General features: G+C 34.8%; 4 protein-coding genes across 4 annotated transcripts; 1 reads left to right on the top strand and 3 right to left on the bottom strand.

Moving 5' to 3' along the window:
• Positions 1–214: 214 nt before the first annotated feature.
• LOC126712818 (uncharacterized) lies at positions 215–710 on the bottom strand. The gene is given in 2 exon segments (XM_050412301.1): positions 215–620; positions 623–710. Coding segments are annotated over 2 exon segments (300 nt in total). The 3' UTR covers positions 215–408.
• A 2867-nt stretch (positions 711–3577) lies between these two features.
• On the bottom strand, positions 3578–4102 carry LOC126696006 (uncharacterized). Its single transcript, XM_050392798.1, has one exon. The coding sequence runs from the start codon at positions 4100–4102 to the stop codon at positions 3578–3580; it is 525 nt and encodes a 174-aa protein (XP_050248755.1).
• Positions 4103–5275: 1173 nt separating this feature from the next.
• LOC126712816 (early nodulin-like protein 1) lies at positions 5276–6156 on the top strand. Its single transcript, XM_050412300.1, has 2 exons — positions 5276–5558; positions 5663–6156. Exons 1-2 carry the CDS (start codon positions 5378–5380, stop codon positions 6016–6018), a joined length of 537 nt encoding a protein of 178 aa, XP_050268257.1. The 5' UTR covers positions 5276–5377; the 3' UTR covers positions 6019–6156.
• Positions 6157–7081: 925 nt separating this feature from the next.
• On the bottom strand, positions 7082–9938 carry LOC126696000 (nucleoid-associated protein At4g30620, chloroplastic-like). Its single transcript, XM_050392793.1, has 4 exons — positions 9899–9938; positions 7538–7683; positions 7229–7329; positions 7082–7127 (listed from the first exon to the last, which is right to left on the bottom strand). Exons 1-4 carry the CDS (start codon positions 9936–9938, stop codon positions 7082–7084), a joined length of 333 nt encoding a protein of 110 aa, XP_050248750.1.
• Positions 9939–10862: the final 924 nt, after the last annotated feature.

Here is a 10862-nt window from a genome sequence, read left to right as displayed (position 1 = left end):
GAAATAGTGAAGAGAGAAAAGAAAACCCTTAGAAGTCCTTGTAAGATTACCAGTTCTTGTAAGATGTTCATCGGTGTTTTTTATGTCTAATATAAAAAAGTTGTTGGATCTAATAATATCTCTTAGTTTGCTATATCTTATGCTGTGTTCTATCCCATATTTTCTTGTGATCTTTTATATCTTCCATAACCTTCTTACACCCTCATTCTCCCGTTTCCTGGTCTTTCTCTCAGCAATTGTTATCAGCATATAAACAGTTTATATATCCACAATTTATAAACTACATCATGTCCGTAGTCAAAGATAAACACTACAAAAAGGTCCACAAATTAAACAAACAATTACGACATCAGCAGCAAAACCTTCATAGCTAGCACTAGAATAATACTGCCACTACTACGACTACTGCTACTTCCTAGGGTGAGTGTCTTCGGGTTTGGCAACTCCAACAATAACCTTGCCAACATCTTTGGCTGTGGCTTCAGGCTTTTTCTTGACATACAAGGTGGAATATCCAATGGCAGCAGTAATAAGGAGGCCACCGATGGCCATGGTTTTATAGCTGTATGGAAAGTTGCGCCTCTGGTGTAACACTTCCCCTGGGTTCTGTCCGGGGGGCTCTTTGATCCCTCTACACCCGCTACTTTTACATCCTCTGGTTTCATTTTGTGGGTGTTTGCCATTTTTCTCCACTCCTTGTCTCTTGCCATGATGTATATATCTCTCTCTCTCTCTCCGTGAGTTATAAATTTGTTGTGTTTGTGTGTGTTTGCACTTGGAACTTGGAAGGGGTAGATTAGCCACGTTTAATCTAGGCATGTTGTTGTCGTTTTTGTTGTTGAACACGTAGCTGTGTGGTGTTACTGTAGCTGGACAAGTGTGTATGTTGACACCAATCAACGTGCCCTTCTGACGGGTTGTGCAAACCCAGTTTAACCAAACCAAACCAAAACAACCCAACCCAAGCCTAACTTGTGCTTTGAACCCAATTGAAACCATAGTCCGGCTTATGTTTTATGATACCGACCAAAATTAGGGTTGTAAATTAATTAAGCTGTTCATAAATATCTAGGATTTGATTCGAAGTTCTAGGCTCGTTTAATAAATGAGTTGAGTCCAAGCAGGGACGAAACCAGAATTTAAACCTAGGGGAGGGGGGGGCCAAAGCATGAATTAAAAAAATTGCAAGTAACATGGTTTATTAAAAAAAAAATCATGGTAGGCAAAACAATTGCACTTTATTACTATAAATATTTAAGTCAAGAAGGAAATAATATGAACCAAAAAAGTTGAAAGTTACAATATGATATTCTAACCTTTTCGAAGAAGAAGAATAAAAAAAGAAGAGGACTTCGGATCTCCAGATTTTGAGTAATTGGAATTAATATGTTGATTTTATCACGTTGACCAACTCACCAATATGATAAACCCATACTTTTGGATGCAACTGAAAATCACACTAATAAAGTTTTCAAAACTTTGTTTGAGGATTTTAAAAAACTGGGATATTAATATTAAGAGTTGGCAATACTACATCATCAATATTGGCTTCTAAAAGAATTTTGCATTTTATCTTTTGAAAAAAGTTTAAATATTTTAATTGACTTTCCCATAAATTATAAATCAATTAAAAAGTCATAAATTATTGTCACCCCCGTAAGGGAATTTTCTTTTCTATGAGATTTTTTTTGTTATGAATTATTGAATTATGATATTGGTGATTTGTAGATTTTTTGTTGTGTTGTATTTAGACTATGGAGGGGTCACAGGCCCAAAGAAAGATTTAGGTGATTAGTTTCATTTGGGCTATTTGGACCAATCAAAAATTTTGAGGGGGGCCAACTATAAACTCTAAAATATAAGTCATTCAATATACATATACTACTTAAATTTTTCAAAGAAATGTGTTGGGTGGGGGGGGGGGGGGTGAGATGCCCCCCTGCCCCTTAGTGAGTCCGTCCCTGAGTCCAAGCAAAAAAAAAAAAAACATTTTTATTAACAATTGTGTAAACAATAGGGCTTGATAAAATGCAAGTAGAGCATAGGCTCGTTTATGGACTGAATAGTAAGTTTGATACAAACTTAATAAATAAATTCATATCTTACTAAGTCTTTAAATTTTATTAGAGTTGAGACACTCATCCAAACAAAAATGGGCTTGATATGAGCTTCATAATGTACTTGTGTTAGATCTAAGGTCAAGAGTTAGATATTGAGTTCAAGTTTGAGCTCGACTTAAGAATGAATTAAGTTAAGTCTAGTCAAGCTCTAGCTTTTGGACATTTTGACGAGCTCAAGCCCAAACATTTGTTCCTAGGCTTGGTTCGAGCACAAACCGAGCTTGAATGTTTAATACTTAACAAAGCAATTGGCTTATTTAAAGCCTTAACCAAAATGATATTCCAAAATCAACTGCTCTATAATATAAATGTGAAATGGATTATTCATACAAGTTTGGAAAACACACATACTAATAGGTAAATTTTCAACTTTGAAAGAGGAGTTTTGCTACATAGTTTTTCGCAGATATGCTTTTACAAGTCACAAACTCATCTCACTGTCATCCATTACAATACAAAAAAATACATAGGTTCAGTGAAAAATTGATGATAGTTTCGATGTCATCAAGGGATTCCTCTATGTAATACTTGGTATGTGTGATGCGGAGGGACTGTACACACTTAAAGGAATAGTAAAATGTTTAAAAAGCATTGGACATCCTTGGTCTTAGGAAAAAAAAAAAATCATAAATCATAAATCAAAGCTAGCTATAATGATCTATAATTTTCCCACTATTTTAAGAATTCTCATGCAACTCTCGAAGGCCTCATCTCTAAAAATTTTGTCATCCTAATATAGTAAAACTGGATATTTAAGATATTTAAAATATGTGCTATCTCAATATATGGTCTCTCAAGTTTCAACATTAAAATATATATTTTTTTTTGGAAAACTAACTCATTTTCTTGGGTTGTATGATTATATTATGGTTAACTATATTACTCTGCTCTAAAATACCAAATAAACTTGAGAGATGATATATTGGGATGATAGATTTTAAATATCTTAAATATTTTGCTATAGAATGTATTGAATATTTCTTAGAAGGTCCATTTTATTCTATTCATTTCCTCATTATAAATAGATTATTAGAGGGTAAAGGAAGTGATACTAGGGATACAATTTTTTTTTTTGTTGTTGTTACAATAAATATGTGTGATAATCTCTCTTTCAAAAAAAAGAAAGAAGCTTATTTGTGTGATAGTGAGATAAAAAAATGACTTTAAACAAATAAGTTGGCTATATTTAAAGTTGACTTATATACATAAAAGTCAATTTTTGTTTCACATTTAATCAAATAAACTATCAACAAATAAACTATCCAAACTGATAACTTTTTTTTTTTTTTTTTGGGTAAACAGTACTTCTATTAGAGAGAAACAGGAATACAAACTAAGGAATCATCCCTACAAACAGCCTCTAACGAGGGGGGGAGATTTCCTTTATTAAAACGATAATCTAAATCAGAGTTCAGTGCAAACTTGGCAGCTACATGCACTGCAGAGTTGCATGATCTTCAGACCCAACAAAAATAGACAAAATCAAAAGCAACAACTAAGCTACGAATATTACAGATAATATTGTGCGTAAGCCATTTAGGGGATAAGTCTGGGTTGATGAGTGGATCAAAACAATTCTTTGCATCTCCTTCAAATATCACAGATTTCCATCCCTCCTTGACCGCTAGAGTCACATCCCAGTAAAGTGCTTTAGCTTCGGCAATCGTAGGGGAGGAGTTGTGATGTTTTTTGGCCCAAATTGATAGAACTTCACCCAAGTGGTTCCGTGCAACAACTGCTAAAGCAGAGCCCGAGTCTTGCTGAAACGCAGCATCCACATTCAGCTTGATGCAGCCAGAAGGGGGAGGAGACCAAGTCTTGCTACTAAGCTCTTTAAGAGGTTGGGTAGCTGAAGAAAAGACTTTAACTATTTCATTGAATCTGGTTTGAATGTTCTGCCTAGCCTTCATCGCATCAGGGTTGATGTTACTAAACTGTTTAAGGTTTCTTGACATCCAAATCTCATCAATTACTAATGCCATGTTGAGAGATACACTCCAAGATTCATGGGCAGGGATGATAACTTGTTTGATATATTGCAATATCAATTAGTAAAATTATGGTAATAAAAACTAAATGCGCGTTTAGAAGTTTTTTTCATTGATTGCTTATTTGTTGATTTTTTTTTTTTTTTGGTTGGAGAGAGAAAGGTAAGAAATTTGCTTATTATAGTTGATTAATGTATAATTATACTTTATTTATTGAAATTTGATTAATGTATAATTGTACTTAACTTGCAGAAAGTTTTTTTTTTCTTTTTAAATTTAATTTATATAAGATAGAATTCTACTATAATTTAGCCTAATATATGTGTATGTGTATGAAATTTCTTCATAGAGACTTAAATCCTAGCTCTTCCCCCAACCCCACAAGCACTTAATATTGATTAATGTTTTGATTGTAACTAAAAAAACGGATTTTAAAATTTGTATACAAACAAATAAACTAAAAAAATTAAACTAATAAGTTGAAAGAAAAAAATCAACATCAAACAGACTTTGAAATATCTTTAAAAAAAAAAAAAGACTTTGGAATAACACGGTCATTTTTAATATTTCAAAGTTACTATGGGTCCGGTTAGTAGTATATGCCTTAAAAATATATATTAATTATTTATTTTAAGAATTTTTTATATGAAAAAGTGAAAAATCTGTCAAAAAAATTAGTCACTTTTTTTTTTTTCATAAAATATTTTTAAGATGATTTACTAACATACATCGGTGAAACCCTTTTTTTTATTTTTTTTTTGAGAAAAAACCCTTTTTTTTTATTGGTCGTTTTTAGTTCCTCAGTTCAAATCATGATTTCAATTAAAAACCAGTTTGTGTACACGGTGTCTAAAAGTAAAAGTAATTTCCCCTTTACTTTTCGGATTTTTTTTCTCACCTTTCTGAATTCTGACCGTTGCTCTTCCCCAGACTCCTTGCTTTCCACGTCATTTTGAACGTTCAAAATCTCTCCTGCTTCATATTTCTACCGTTACTGACACTGTACCCCAAGGCCAAAAAATAAAAAAGAAATTGACCGTTACAATATTGTAACGTACAACAAAAGGCCAGAAAGGCAGAGTGGCCCACACTGACCTCTGTCCCAGGCCCCAACGGCTAGTTTTCTTCACCTTTCTTCCTCCATAAATACCCCCCAAAACACCTGAACCAACATCACAATCATCTCTCTCTCTTTCTCTCTCCCACAAAACACAGACACACCTCACAAAAACACAAACTTCTATTGCTCTTTCTTTCTCTCAGCTTCCAATGGCAGTTTTTTCAAGAACTATTTCAGCTTTGGTGCTCTTGTTAGTAGTCTTCAGCTCCTGTGAAGCTAAAGAAATCTTGGTAGGAGGCAAGGCAGATGCTTGGAAGATCCCATCCTCTCAATCTGATTCCCTAAATCAATGGGCTGAAAGTACTCGTTTTCGCATCGGCGACTCTCTTGGTAACTTTTATATTGAATCAAATTAATAGTCTTTTGTTTTCACAAATCATCATGGTATCAGTTTTTTTTATCTGACATACCCTTTTTCATGGTTTTTGTCTCAGTGTGGAAATACGACAGTGGGAAAGACTCAGTGCTGCAAGTGAACAAGGAAGGCTATGTTAGCTGCAATATTTCTAACCCCATTGAAGAGTACAAGGATGGGAACACCAAGGTGAAGCTCAGCCGATCTGGGCCGTTCTACTTCATCAGTGGAACCAAGGGAAACTGTGAGAAGGGTCAGAAGGTGGTTGTGGTGGTTCTTTCTCCAAGAAGCAGGTACACTGGTATTTCTCCGGCACCTGCTCCTGCTCCGGTGGAGTTCGAGGGGGGTCCTGCTGTTGCTCCCACTAGCAGTGCTACAAAGTTGCAGAGCGGGTTGTTGGTTGCATTGGGGATCTTTGTTTTGGGGTTGTTTTGAGGGTGAGAAAGAGGGCAAAGTGATTGCCAGATTTCGAGCTTTATATTTTGGGGGGGACATTCTTTTATTTGTTCTGATATCTTATGTAATCCAGATTCAGATTATATCCCAATATTAATTTAAATTTATTTTATACAATCTCTTGCCTCTTCTTCTCACAACAAAGGCAACAGAGACTTTAAAATTTCACTAAAGAAATAAAATTTTATCCTTGAAATTGAGACTCACAAATGGATAAAATGTTTACTGCAAAGCTCAAAATTGAAACTCATGTCAATCAAAATTCGTTTCAATCCCTCACCGAGGCCTTGAAAAAATAAATAAATAAATAAATCAGAAACTTCCAGTAAGCAAAGGTGCCTCAGTACCTGGAGCAATAAAAAAAAAGTGTTCCTAATATCTAATAATTTGGAGCAATAAAATATACTCCAAGGAGCAACTTGTGCAGATGTGAGATTTTTCTTAGAATCACGCCAAATGCCAAATGCCAGAATTTAAGTTGGACCAATTGTGGTAGCTAACAGTAGCATAATTAAGAGCGATAATATTTGACACAACCCACGACTATGACACTCAATTAGTGGATTGAGAGAGTTCATTGTAAATTTGTAATCGGGTTCAGGAGAGAACGGGTCAACCTAGACATATGATCGGGTTCATTGTAAATTTGTAATCGGGTTCAGGAGAGAACGGGTCAACCTAGACATGATCAATAAAAAGGTAAAATTCATGTTGTCTCGTCTAACCTGCAGTCAACCCAAATGAACCCAGTTATTCATGTTGTGCTATACCAAACATGATATGGTAATCCTTATCTCATCCTTGGTTGAGAGTCTCGTTCTGATAATTATGAAGTCATCTCCCTCAAAAAGGTTTATCCTTATTACTATTGATGCCACCAAGTAGTTAAATAGACACAAGTAAGCTAAGGTTACCAAACTTGAGCCTAATCCATGACAATTTGTATAATATTTATCAACCAACTTTACGGCCACACACAAGTATTGGCATAAAAATTCTAAACCACATTCAGGCTGATTTTTGTAATAAAAAGAAAGAAAAATCATACCTTAATTAGCTCACCTTCACAATAACCATCAAACTCTGCTCTGCAAAAAGAGAAGAAAAAAAAAATGCAAAAGATAAATAACTCTTTTGGCAAAAGGAGTACAAATATAACACAAAAATGGATATAATACTAAGAACATACGCAGCAAGCTCTTTCTGCACACGCACTGCTTCAACTTGGACTACCATTTGAGCTTTCTTAACGGTTTCAAATAGATTTTGCATATTACCCAGTGTGCCTGCCTATATCAAAGAACTATGGTGAACAATAAAGGATGAACATACAGTTAAGAAGTGAAAGGAAGCATATGAGAGATGACATTAATTTAGGAGATGGAAGTTATACTCGTGTTTAAGGCATAATCTAGTTGTTTAATTATGTAGTAGTTCAGTCTAGATGACACAATACTTAGCTAAGGGAAAACAAAATGAGAGACGGAATGAACCGAACCTTTGATGGCGTATCATCACCCTTTCCATTATTTTCCTTTTTCCCTCCAAATAAACCATACAAATGGAGAGATCTTGGTGTCCTTCCAGTCTTCCGACTAGGCCATGATAAAATTGAAGGACCAGCTGGATATGCATATATGTTAACTTCAACCAAATTCAACAGAGAAATAAGTTTGAACAAGAAAAATTAGACAGGAAAAGAATGTTGCACAGAAACATTAAGAACAAGAAAAAGCATGCAATTTTTGTTACTTTTATAATTTTCCAAACAATTTATTTACTTTCATAAATTTCTAAACAAGTTGAGATGAAGAGGCGAAATTCATTTACAGCAGCACAAAATAAATGGCACACAAGGAAAATTCTAAATGACGAAACTTGAGCAAACTGGCACCATGCTGATTGCAGGATTACTAAAGAGTGTCTTTCTTTTTATGGACTGCTGCTAGGGATGATATTCTCACAACAGAAAACCTTGTTAAGAAGAACTTGCCTCTTGTTAATTGGTGTTGCCTTTGTCGGTGTGATGAGAAAACTATGGATCACCTTTTACTTTACTACAAGTTTGCTCATGCTTTGTGGAGTGGTTTTTCTTATGTTTGGTGTTCAGTGGATGATGCCAAGTATAGTTGTCCCTCTTCTTTTCGCTTGGAGGAATTTGTTGGGGGGAATTATTTTTCAAATGTTTGGAATATGGTACCGGTGTGTCTTATATGGTTAGCATGGAAGGAACACAATGCATGAACTTTTGAGGACATTGAAAGACCTATTGATTTATTGAAGTCTTCGCTAGTTAGGACTTTATTTGAGTGGTCTCGTATTTGGGGTCTCACACTATGTATTTCCTTGTTTGATTTTCCATTTGATTTGATTGTTTTCTTTTTTCTTTTCTTTTTTTGCCGTGAGTTTACAATTGTAAACACATTGCACTTTTGATAGCAATAAAAGTTTTATTACCTATAAAAAAAAAAATAGAGAGAGATTATTATTCATTATTGATCACCATGAAAAATTAGAGCTATCGAAATACTGAACCACTAGATATTTGTATGCAGAATAACAATGAAGAATTGTTTGTCAAGGTGTTCAGTGAATTTTCATCCTCAAGGCTAGTTGATGATGAGTTTTGAATCCAGGTTTTAATGTTCTAAATTTGACCTCACCAATTTTTCAAGCATTGCTCTTTATTAAGTTTGACAAATATACATATGATAATTAAAAACAGAAGCATACGTGAAAAAAAATGATAAACATTCAAAAGGCTGGCTAACAATCATCTCTCCCGAATCTCTAAAAAGTTGGAGTTTTGTGTATTGGGAACGGCCTTTTTGTTTTGTTTTGAAAAAGGATTAAGAATAGTAGGGACAAAACTTGCTGTTGGTTCACTTTCTATTTCACTAAATTCCCCGACTAAGAATAATTTCATTTTGAAACATACACATAGGAGAAAATACTCAAAGAACGAAAACCATGAGATCAACATATGGAAATATAAAAAAGAAGAAAGCAGTTCTGCTAATCTACCAAACGAAAACAAAAAAAGAAGGCCAAAATAAGTATTAGTGACAGAGACAAACAATATAGAAGATAATAAAGGTAGAAGACAATGAAAAACCTAAAATAACCTACTTTTCTTTGTTAAGATTTAGTGCCCTATGGCCATGTTCCACTGCATATAAGCTTGAGGCAAGCACCCTAGGCCCTGTTTTTTAACTTAGGCACGTCTCTAGCATGAAGCTACACTGTATAAGGATATGCATCTAGCATGATGGTCAGTATTAATAAAAGCACACCTAGGCACACTTAAAGTGAAAAGCATGAACATCCAAGGCCAACACTTTAATCATTTGAAGCTAATAACTAATATATTACCATTTTGATATTCTTTTTTCAACTTTGAATTATATGTCGTGAATCTTTCTATCACAAGTCATTATACATTATGTTTAAATATTGTGCACTTTATTTCAATTAGGCACAAGCTTGTGCTTTGCACCTAAACTATTATGGCACTTTGCATTTAAGTGTACCGATTTAACAACAATGATAAGGGTGTTATTGTTGTCAAAAGGACCTCAAGGATGTAACACATTTCCAATGGCTTTTAAGGTCAGCTAACACATTGTGCAAGCACATACACATCACCAAGTAGGCATGTAACCATTGGTGTTGGCACTGTAATCCAAGTAGTCCTACACTTGATCTTTCTAGTTGAATTCTTGCGGTTTTAGCATGTGAATTATTAAAGCATCCACATTCGGATTTCATATCTCATCATATTTCATATCTCATCTTTTACAATACACCCAGTGCTATAAACTCGGACATATTTTCTTAAGGAAAAAAAAAAAAAAAAAACCTCCCTGTCTCATGACACCCTCTTTATCAAATTCAACCATAACCTTTGAAGGTTAGCATACATGAAGAAGTCGAGGTATAATTCACTAAGTTGTCCCATAAGCCAAAAGCATGGTAATGGAAAATGCACTCAAATGGAACTACGTTCAATTGATTTAATAGAGTTTATTGTGCCTCCTAAAACCAACAAGTATAACAACAAAGAATTTATATATTTCAAAATCATAAGCTACCCCATGCCATTCAGTTGGAATATAAGCTTACATAATAAATGTGTCCACCGATTTCCTTTTTTATTTTATGAATAAGAGAAATTTTATTAACAACACAACCAAATTGGATTGCAGAGCCCACAGCTGATAGGCCAAAGCAAAACAGCATCTCAAGTCCTACTGTTGACATATAGGATTACCCTAATTATAATATAAGACCCTATTTAGAACTGAGTTACAGTAGTTCCCTTTAGCCAGCATCCTAGCTCTAACTTCCATTGCAAGAACAATGTTGTCCTCTGACGTGAATTGGCCACCGTGGAGCCTAGCATTTCTTTCTAACCAAACATGGTAAATAGCAGCCCACAAAGCAAGCCTACACAGGGCAGTACTGAAGCTTCTGCCTCAGCAGTTTTTATTCCCCAATTCAGTATCTCATCCCATACTATTATTGGATTCCTGACCAGACAGCATGTGAGCAACTCTTTCCAAATTCTTACAATGAAAGAATGGGTGATTTCTACTCTCTAGACATCCCCTACAGAACACACAGGCTGTAGTTCCCAAGTACCCCCAATGCAGCTTTCTACCACCTGTTGTCAATCTATTTCTGAAGGCTAACCAACTGATGAAGGAATGTCTGGGAATGGCACTCACAGACCACATTAATTTCCACAATTTACCTCAGATTGTTTAGCTCGTATAGCCTCCCAAGTATCAGCACAACTGTACATTCCATATGTGGTAGGGAAC

Source organism: Quercus robur, chromosome 2 (assembly GCF_932294415.1).
Source record: "Quercus robur chromosome 2, dhQueRobu3.1, whole genome shotgun sequence".
Taxonomy (NCBI): domain Eukaryota; kingdom Viridiplantae; phylum Streptophyta; class Magnoliopsida; order Fagales; family Fagaceae; genus Quercus; species Quercus robur.
This window is presented reverse-complemented; position numbering and strand designations above follow the sequence as displayed.

Coding starts and splice junctions, on each gene's coding strand:
- LOC126696006 (XM_050392798.1), bottom strand. CDS start 4,102: ATGGCATTAGTAATTGATGAGATTTGGATGTCAAGAAACCTTAAACAG.
- LOC126712816 (XM_050412300.1), top strand. CDS start 5,378: ATGGCAGTTTTTTCAAGAACTATTTCAGCTTTGGTGCTCTTGTTAGTA. Junction 5,559..5,662: donor TCGCATCGGCGACTCTCTTG/GTAACTTTTATA, acceptor TTTTTGTCTCAG/TGTGGAAATACGACAGTGGG.
- LOC126696000 (XM_050392793.1), bottom strand. CDS start 9,938: ATGGTTGAATTTGATAAAGAGGGTGTCATGAGACAGGGAG. Junction 7,684..9,898: donor GGGTGTCATGAGACAGGGAG/GTTTTTTTTTTT, acceptor ATTTGGTTGAAG/TTAACATATATGCATATCCA. Junction 7,330..7,537: donor GTGATGATACGCCATCAAAG/GTTCGGTTCATT, acceptor TCTTTGATATAG/GCAGGCACACTGGGTAATAT.